General features: G+C 37.0%; 1 protein-coding gene across 1 annotated transcript; it reads left to right on the top strand.

The window, feature by feature from the left end:
• Window positions 1–727: 727 nt before the first annotated feature.
• LOC149534877 (AAA-type ATPase family protein) lies at window positions 728–4,304 on the top strand. Its single transcript, XM_089804674.1, has 2 exons — window positions 728–1,170; window positions 1,897–4,304. The coding sequence occupies exon 2, from the start codon at window positions 1,920–1,922 to the stop codon at window positions 4,083–4,085; it is 2,166 nt and encodes a 721-aa protein (XP_089660800.1). The 5' UTR covers window positions 728–1,170; window positions 1,897–1,919; the 3' UTR covers window positions 4,086–4,304.
• Window positions 4,305–10,658: the final 6,354 nt, after the last annotated feature.

Below are 10,658 nucleotides of genomic sequence, written 5' to 3'. Positions count from 1 at the left end.
ACATTACATGTAATGATTTCGCACTAAAACAAAATAAACATACAACGAAAAGCACAAAAAAATTATGAAAACACTAAGTGGATGATAAATAACGACGAGATATTGCTATTTCATGATTTCTCATCTCAAATGTAGAAGAAGAACAAGGTTGAGCAAAATACAAAGATGGAAGCGACATGAGCTCTACAAGTGACTTCTATACAAAGAAAATGAACTGATTTAGGGTTCCTTTGCCTTAGTAATTGGGTTTACCATAGGTGGTAACGTGGTGTTTGGTGAACATGGGTATGTATCAAGGTGAACAGGTTTACGGTCATTTGTGATTAAGCAGGATGCTCATATGGGTGTAATAAGATGGGGTTTTGATTAAAACTAGGAATAAAGTATTTTAATTAAAACCACTCCTTCGCCACCTTTTCTACACTGTGGATGAGTTTGCATTATAAAGTGAGCATTTATTAACACAAAACCAATTAATGTGACGATCATTGGGGGTCTAAGTGGTGGGTTTAAGACGAACATTTTAAAATGACACTTTTCAACCACTTTACACTCTACGACTTTTACAATGCTCCATAAATGTGGAAACACCTAAACCTTAGCTTTAAGCTCTAAGTCACTTACTTGACTGAAAAAATTGATAAATTTCAACATACTAATTAAAAGTTCTAATGCGTAAAGTTAGCCTTGTTAAACATCAAACCAAACACAATAAGACAAAGTTATAAGCATGACGAAGTTTAGTTGATCTGTTTTAAAAAAACGTGAAGTATGATTTTTTTACTTCTGAACATGATTATAGGCATTTGACAGCCAAAGCTTCCAAAACCAGCAAATGGCTATCAATTTAGACGGATCCATGGCACAAATTGCTCTCCTCCACTCAACTTCCCATTTTGAGAAAATCCTGAAGTGTTGTTGCTTCGGATTTCTTTAACACCAAACATCTAAATTTCCCTTTACCCAACATTCGACATTCATAGATCGCGTCTGTACATGCCCTTATCCTTACAACAAATGTATGTTGAAGATACACGAGGGAACTAATTCATTGAACGACATTCACTTGAAGAAACCAAAGTGTTCCTTTCTTCACCATTTTTACTCATTTTATATTATGCTCTGAGAGTAACGTAACGTGCGAACGGGCGGGACGATGCGATAATACTGGTTAGTGTCTTCTTGCAATTCAATTCCTGTTCTTCCATTCCTTCCCCCCTTCAAAATTAATTTCCACATATATATATGCATTAAACCCTAATAGTCAAAAACCCTAATTAGATTTAAACCGAGAGGAATTTCTCTGTTTTTATTGTCTCTCACGTCGTTTCAGTTGTTCTTATTTAAACGTGGTCACTCGTTTTCAGTGGATTTTCGACCGCTCCGCCGAATTTTGTATTCCTACTGAATTTCGTTCAGTTGGATGATGTAGGATATATCAGACTTTCATGATTGTGCTAGCTAAGATGTTGATTATCTTCTGGCCCTGTAGCTTGTGATACTTTTTCTAACATATTAGAAGTGTTATAGTAGATGCCTGCTACCCACTGAAGATAAGCAATCTGTTAAAAGGTTCTATATGTTTCGCATCTCAATTTTCCTTGTCGTTGGAAGGGTCTGTGGCTGAACTGTTTGCTATATTTGCTTCCAGTAACGCATTTGGCCTTGAAATTTTTAATTATTTTAGATCAATTTTTGAACTTTTTAAAACCTTTTAAAGTTGTTGGTTATTTACTTCTGGAACCATACACTGAGGGCATTCTTACATGTCTCATCTTCTCAAGTTTTGGTCCAGTATAACTACTATTCTGTGGCGGAAAATGAGAGTCGATTTATATTCATTAAGAGGCTCCGAATTTTGAAATTTGGATGTTTTTCTTTGTGATTTTTCAACAGGCTTTGACTCAAGCCTCGACTAAATGGACCAGCTTTTAAATATGGGATTTCCCCAGGAGCTTGCAGCACAGGCTCTGGCTGCCACTGGGGGCAAATCTACTCTAAGAGCCACTGAATGGATCCTCAGCCAGCGGTCTGAGGCCCACAAAGCAGTATCGGCAATATCTCCGGTGTCACCCAGAGTACAACACCAGGCACGAGTTGATCGTTTCTTTCAAGGAGGAACCCAGAAGCAGTCTGCCAGAGAAGATATTTCAACTGCTTTGCCTTCAGATCATTCGAGAATTGTCGCTCCTGGTACAGCAGCATGTGATACTGTAGACAGTGAGCACAAAATTGAAATAGGTGTGAAGAGCATCCGTGAAGAACAGTCCAAAGGAGGTGTTCAAATGGCATATACTGAAGTTAAAAGGGGGCTTCCCAATCTAGGTGGAGATTGTTTGGGAACTGCTAATGCTATTAAGTCCATTCCATCTTTGCCACCTTCAAGAGAATCTCCAGATGCAGAACCCTTTCTCAAGAGGCAAAAACAAGAACCTCGAGATTCTTCAAGCCAGACAAAACAAAACATTCCTTTTAGATTTCCTCCTCCAAGTTCACAAAAGGCAGTTGCAGGTTCAAACTCTCGTTCAAATGCCGTCCCTCTTTCAGAAAGAATGCGTCCTGTTTCAGTGGATGAAATTGTGGGACAAGAGCATCTGCTTGGAAAGAATTGCATTCTTCGTTCTCTAGTAGAATGTGATCGACTTCCTTCAGTACTTTTTTGGGGCCCACCTGGTACAGGTAAGACATCACTTGCTAGAGCTATTGCAAATTCGGTGTCCTACAAGTTTGTATCAATCTCAGCTGTTACAAGTGGCCTTAAAGAAGTTCGAGAAGTACTGGAGGAAGCAAAACGCATGAAGAAGATGAGCCAGCGCACACTTTTCTTTGTGGATGAAGTGCACAGATTCAACAAAGCACAACAAGATGCTTTCTTGCCAGTGATTGAGGATGGAAGCATTGTTTTCATTGGGGCCACAACAGAGAATCCTTCCTTTGAAATCAATAATGCACTTCTTTCAAGATGCCGGGTGCTTACTTTGAATAAACTACAACCTGAAGATGTAAGAAAGCTTCTAGAACGGGCAATATCAGACAGTGAGAGGGGCTTAATGGTTTCATTAAAAGGATTTTCATGTCAGGTGGCTGTGAAAGTTGAAGAAGAGGCTATTGAGTTTCTTGCAAGTGCCTCTGATGGAGATGCTCGTGTGGCTTTGAATGCTTTAGAAATAGCAGCCTCTACAGCAGCTGCTCGTGAAAAAGATCAAGGAATTTCAACAAGCACAATGAATAGGAGTGATCATGAAGGTAGTAGAGAAGATTCATGCCCCGGGGATCTCACTGTGCCTTTCAAGAAATTTGAAGGTGGACGAGAAGCAATTGCTTACACCCCTTGCACGACAAGAGAATCGCTATTTGAAGCATTGAAGAAATTAGATGCTAGCTATCCCCAGACAGTGCAAGCAAATGATGGAGGGGTTTTAAATTTTTCTAATGTCCACAAATCTGTCAAAGAGAGTACCTGGATTGGAGGTGGGGCAGTACAAGATGGTATAATGGTCACTATCACGTTGAATGATGTCAAAGAAGCATTGCAATGTAAGAACTTAAAATATGACAAAACAGGAGAAGAACACTATAATATAATTAGTGCATTGCATAAATCTATGCGCGGAAGTGACCCAGATGCAGCCTTGTATTGGTTAGCACGCATGTTAGAGGCAGGTGAAAGCCCACTGTACATAGCTAGGAGACTGATCAGGTTTGCTAGTGAAGATGTTGGATTGGCAGATCCCACTGCTCTCACTCAGGCTATTGCTTGCTATCAGGCTTGTCATTTTCTAGGGATGCCAGAGTGCAATGTGAATCTTGCTCAGTGTGTGGCATATTTAGCTTTAGCCCCCAAATCTGTTGCAGTTTATCAAGCCATTGATGCGGCCCAGAGGTTAGTGAGAGAGAATGGCCAGAATGAGCCTGTGCCTCTCCATTTGAGAAATGCACCCACAAAACTTATGAAGGATCTTGGTTACGGGAAAGATTATATCTATCCACCAGGTCATTCAAGCCCAATCAGGCAAGAGTATCTTCCTCCCTCTTTGGTAGGCTGCAAGTTTTTGAACTGGCCAGATGAAAATATATCAAGATAGTTTAACATAATTGTATCTCCAATGCATATAAATGTTATTGGAATTGAGAATGTATCTAAATTTTATAAAAAGATTCCAATTTCAAGACTTCCTCAGAAAGTGCATTAGGCATCACACTAATGTATTTCCCAACTTAGAAGCTTTTTGAGGGAAATTTAGCTTCCTTTTAAGTGTAAGACCAGCACGGCTTTTCAATGCTTTAAATTTAATACTGTGGCATATCAGAGTCATATAGGAGAAGGTTCCCTTCATCTCTTTTGTTTGCAGATGAGCTTTTTTTTGGACGAATGTCCTTTTGTCTTTTTATATGATATGAAAGCTGAGGGTTGAGTTATAACACATGCTTAATTGTGATATTAATCTTCGATGTAGGTGACCATATATGGCAGGCAATATTATCAATTGTATCATCTGCTGTGAATATAGTTTGTAAGCATATTTTAAATATTTTAAACAGGAATCAAGAATGGGATTATTTGTAACTGGTAAATATATACCAAATGTATTATAAAAATAGAGGAAATAGTGATTAGATTTTTTAACCAGAATATTCTGTTATAATGCTGCATCTAGCAAGATGCAAGAGTAACATAGACTGAGAATATGGTTTGGAGGATACTCCTGAAGAAAGTTCAAGCTGTAAAGGAGGAGGTGAGGTCTGCCTCTATGTCTTTTATCTTTTGTATCAATACTTCAAGAATCAACTACTGTTGATATGCTTTGAATGAGAACTTCCACCATTAGGCATTTGAGTAATGCATTTATCCAGTCATATACATAGTTATGCTCTCTGGCCATTGTTTTGTTTACCGAGTGAGACTGTTATGATATAATGCACACATACTACCTGCAATCAGTTTCTTGAGATTGTTATCATATAATGCACATATACTATCTGCAATCAGTTTCTTGCTTCACAATATGCATAAATGTAAACAATTTAATATAAAGGGTGCCAACATTTATGTAATACTAACAAAGACTGCACTAACGCTTTGTCAGTTTGCAACAAGTTAGGAATTTTCAGAGTATATCATTTATGATTGGTTGGATTCGATAAGTCAAGGGATTCATAGTCACCAATTTTCGTTTGTTTACACTCAGCTAATGTGTACAAATTCACAATTTGGTATTTGGAGAGTAGATACACATAAGAGTACTCTTGGTTGATTGCTGTCACAGAAAAATTACAAGCCAAAATGGTAATTGATTTTGAAAGCTTGTGTCTAGATCCTCTTTTTTAGTAGAACTACTTCCTGAATATGGTGCATTTAAGTGGTTATCTCAATTTGTGCTAATTAGATGCTGCGATGGGTAAGAACAATTGTTAGTGTGCTTCCTTTCCTTTCTTGTTCTTCCTTGTCATGGCTGTCTGTTCTTGCAAGGACGGGGATTTTGTTTCATTTCAGAGTTTGCCTTAATCTGTGGCTCTCTTAATAACATGCGCTGGTCACTTGCATAGAGCTTTTTAAAACTTCAATCAAAGTCTCTTGCTGTAGTAAGTCTTTCTTGTATTCAACTCATGTTATCATCCTTTACAAATGAGCAAAAATGGTTCTAGTTCATTGTTGGTGTTTGTTTAATTTGTTTTTGTCTCTGGAAACTTACTTGTAGTTTGACGAAATAGCACAACTTGAACATCAAACTTGAAAACTGTATGCCTGGTATAGGAATGTTCCCTTGATACTTACTGTTAAACTCCTGATATTTGGGTTTATGGGTAAGATCAGTTGTATCACCATCATTGAGAAATTTTCAGAGGACGCGAGATTGTTGGTTGTCACCTCTCTTCAAATTTATATGACCCTTTGGTTAATCTTAAAAATCAATTCTCTTACAATTTCATCATATTGCATTCGGAGATTTGAATACTTACTTCCGGAACTTGTGTGAATGAGAAATGCCATCACTGTTTGGAAATTTTCCTGGAGATCAAAATTTGTCTTTGGTCCAGAATTAGTGTTTGTTTCCTTGTTCGTATCATGTCTCCTCGAATGTTTGTGTGATGAGCTCATGTGAGAAGTGAATTGACATGCTGCATCTTGTAACTCTGGTTGTACCATGGTCCGATTCTAACTATTTCATTTCTTCTTGGGTTGACCTTTTGTTGTTCTATTCTCTCCCAGTATTCATTTCCCCTGAGAACCTTAGATCATTCGTCTAGTCGTTACTTCCTTCTGCCGAGAATTTATTCGCTAGTATAAGCAAAGGAAAGCTCTTTCATCAATGGAGAGAGGTGAGGCATATTGTGTGGTATATTGGTCCTCTGTCATGTCTATCTTTTATGGATCACTACTTAATTTCTTTTGACAATCTATGGACTAAATTCATAGTCACTGAGAAATTTAGATTCAGGGATGGTCGGATACGATCCTATACCCATATGTACATCTCCGAGAAACTATATTGAAACTTAATATAGCTTTACCTCTATTTATATAGTCATCTACCCAGTTGCCAAATTGCATTCCTGCCTTTAATTCTATCTTATGTTTCATGTCTTGTGTCAACAATTGTAATGTTGCAAGCTAAATGCATACAGATAATTGAATTCATAAACATTTTAGCAACAACGTTTTCAATTTTTTTTTAAAGATCTTATACAAATACATGTAAAGCAGTGAACTATATTAGACTATACACTTACTGGGTGCAGCTAGTATGTAGATCTCACTGCTTGAAGCTTTCGATGATGTTAAGCAGCAAGTGATGATTGTGATATTCTACACACCTCAATAATCCTCATGATGTTCTGCAGCACAAACTGCTGTTTCCTGCGAGTTTTTATTCCCGAGAGAACAAGTCGATGGATGATACATCTGAGGTCTTTGTCACAAGTGCCAATACTACTGTAGCTTAATTTTTAAAAAAGTTCACTTTCTTGTTTCTCCTCAGCACTTCCAATACTCCTTCAAAGTGGCAGTCCACAATCATAGGCATTTATTCATAAATGGTAGCGGCTAACTGACAACTAATGCTTTACATTATTGGTAGTTCCCCTCAGCTTTTTGAGAAGTCCTCCCATTAATCGATGGCAGTTCCAATTAGGTATCTGGGCATGTGTTCATCTTTATTCCAATCTTAACTAAAAAAACTCAGCTACTGTTCAACTGGAAGACACAAAGATATGACTGTTTCTTGGTTAGAAACTCAGCTGCCTTACTTTAAACATAAATATTCCTAACTGCAAATTGAATCCTAGCTAACTTCCAACAGAGCATATACTCAATGCTGTGGCTAAAAATGGGACATTAATGGTTATGTTGCAACAGCTTACTCTTTTTAGCTATTTGATATTATTAGCCTCATGATTTTTGATTTATTTGTTGATAATGATTCTCTAGCAAATTGTTTTTTATAGATTGTGAATATATTAAACCTTGGAATCATGGTGGATCTGGTAAACTATTGGTTTGCTGCTTTCTTTCTGGATTTGTGCCAAAAGGCTTGGGTTCAGAGGTGGGTATGATCAAGGTCTGGGTCCAGGTTCAGTCCCAGCCCGGGCTTACCCTTGGGGGTTCATCTAGAAGCTCATTGCATCCCATATTTTCTTTCTTTCTACCATTTATTATCTTGATTAGCCTTGTTTAGACAATAGAAATCAGTTTTAGCACTCTTTGGACTGTCTTCTGCAATCCTTAATAAAGAAAACAGATCGGACTCATAGCAAAGCTAATTTTTCTTGTTCTATTTGATGTGGTTTTGTGTGGTGGGTTTGTGGTTCTCTGTTCTAGAACACACACACTTGTTTTACCATTTTAAACACACACACATATACATATACATATGTATATGCGTATACATGTACATGTACATTTACATTTACACATACACATACACATACACATACACATACACTTACACATACACACATACACACATACACATACACACACAGATACAGATATGCATGTGCATACGCATATGCATACGTATATGCATACACATACACGCACATATACGCATATGCATACACATCCACACACATACGCATAATGTTGAAGATTGTAGCTGTGATAGAGATCTTTATCTCTGACTTTAGGAATATGGTAGTTATAACTGTTATGGTCACCTTGAGTTGAAAGGGCATTTGTGATATTAATTGTAACAATAATTGAGATACTATGACATGCATATAGAAATATGAAGAGTCATGTTTTGGGAAATTCAAGGGACCTCCGTTGTATTGTGAAGAGTCTCTATTTGTTATATATATCGTATGAAGTGGAAAACATTGTACACTTGAACATTTTACTATCAATAAAAGTGATATTTTGTTGTGTGGCTGGATTTTTCCCTTCATTTTGGAAGGGTTTTCCTGGGTAACTTCTGGTGTATGTTGTTTCTGTTATGTTTTCTTTATTGCTGTTTATCATTTATTTCTGGGCTTATATTTAACATGGTATCAGAACCTAGTTAGATAACAACATTTGAGGGTTTTGGTCTATTTTTTATAGTTCATTATTGGACGATTCTTTTATTCCAAGAAGTTGTTGATATAGTTTTCTTTGTGCTCTTAAATGAGCATCATATTTCTTCCTGAGATTTTTCTTGAAGTATTTGCAGGATAAATATTTAGTATTGAGATCTTCCTCTATGTAGAGGCTAGTTCTCTCTTATGATATTGGTTAAAAGTCAATTGGCATATCTTATTTTGCTTTATTTTTCTTGTTATTGTGAAGTAAAGTGTTGCTGTCGTGATTCTTGTTTTCTATTATGTGAATATTGCAATCAATCTTGGTAGTCTTGCAATTGGTAATCTTGGTAGCCTGCAAGACCATTGCAAAATGGAAGCTTTCAAAGAAGGATGATGTTGAGGATGTAAGGAGAGAGGTGCAGTTCAAGCGTCATCTTACAGGACAACCTAACATTGGTGCTTTTGAGGATCGACACTCGGTCAATATAGTCGTGGAGCTCTGTGCTAGAGGTGAGTTTTTTGACCAGATCATTGCCAAGGTGCATTATATGGAGCGGGATGCACCTATATGCTTTGCAAGACGATTGTTCAGATGTTGCATACTTGTCATTTGATGGGGTTTCTCCATCGTGATTTGAAGCCTGAGATGTTGTTTTTGCTCGAGTAAGGATGAGATTGCGCCACTCAAGGCCACAAATTTTGGGCTTTCGACTTTCTTTAAAGAAGGTGCTATAGTGATATGTCATTGAAATGGCTTCTGGCTGTCCGATTTGGAGGATTCAGAGACAGGGTCGTTCTTGTGCCAATAGAATGAGAAGATGGATGACTTATCCCATTAATATTGCCGATTCGATAGTTTTCTTTCATATGTCATAGGGTGCATATTTTTCTCTAATTATGGAGATTCAAATGACGTGACTATTGAGTCAGCCTTTCTTGTGTGGCGTCATCATCTTATAATTAGAGTCATTCATGAATTCCATCTTAAAATTTTACTATAATGCATGGGGTTCAAATTCCATGGTGTATCGAGCCAGAAAATTTGTTCCCTCAATACACCTCAATTGTGTATGCAATTTCTGAGTTGAAGGGTCTGCCATCCACGTTTCTTGTTATGAATACATGTGTTAGTCGGCTCTCAACTCGCTGTAACTTGCTGTCGGAGCATGCACTTGGTGGTTTGTAGGAAGAAACCTTGAGCGCTGAGATCTCTGTGAGGTCGGCAGTTGAGAAAGAGGAACAACTTCTCCCACCAACACTAGGAAGGTATGTCATTGAATCCTTTGAGATTTATTTTCAGATGCAGTTTGGATTGTATTTGTGTTCACTTCAGTCAATAACTTGGTCTGGGAACTCTGTTGGAAGTAGTATCTGACTAAAAGAATTAAACTCGTAGAAGTCATTTTCAAAATATGCAGTATTTTTAATCAATTAATATTTGGCATAATATTATATTTTTTATCATTTTAGGTTATATTGGAAGTCATATAGTTCTGTGTATTGTGATAATGAAAGGAAATACTTTGTTTGCATTCATAAATCTCTGATCAATGTGTGATTATGAAGCCTTGAAGATCTAGCAGTGACAGGGTAATTTTATTTGTTTGGAAACTTAATAAGAGGGCAATTTTTGTTTTTGTTCTAATACATTTTCTGCCTTCTTGGATTTCACGTCAATAATGATTTGGTGTCATCTCTGTTAGGCCTACAGGGAAGTCTATGTGAAAGAGATAATTATCCTATGACTATATAACTATAAATGGTATTTCCCTTCTAGTAATAATCTATATATACCTCTTAATGATAGATTGATTTTGTTAATCTCTCTTGGTTGGAGGATTTAATAGAGATTAATGACATGAGGATGTTGCTTATTAAATTGACTTGGTGATACATATCTGCATTTAGATATGAGATTCAAAGGGAGCTTGCAATTCAGAAGGAGATGTTCAGCCTCATAGGGAGGTTACATTAACTATCTTATTGTGGTATTTTTCTTGTGGATTATGATTTATTATTATTGTGAAATTGATAAAGTTGCAAGGACAGCTATGAAAACTCTCACTTACGAGGTAAATCATAGTGAAAATCATGTTGAGAAAGTCCATGATATCATCATGTTGAGAGATTCCATGATGGGAGTTGAATGACTTGTT

This window comes from Cupressus sempervirens, chromosome 10 (genome assembly GCF_028749045.1).
Source record: "Cupressus sempervirens isolate cs-2001-9-10 chromosome 10, ASM2874904v1, whole genome shotgun sequence".
Lineage (NCBI taxonomy): Eukaryota > Viridiplantae > Streptophyta > Pinopsida > Cupressales > Cupressaceae > Cupressus > Cupressus sempervirens.
This window is presented reverse-complemented; position numbering and strand designations above follow the sequence as displayed.

Bases quoted from the DNA above. Each gene is read 5' to 3' on its own strand.
- LOC149534877 (XM_089804674.1), top strand. From the start codon at position 1,920: ATGGACCAGCTTTTAAATATGGGATTTCCCCAGGAGCTTGCAGCACAG.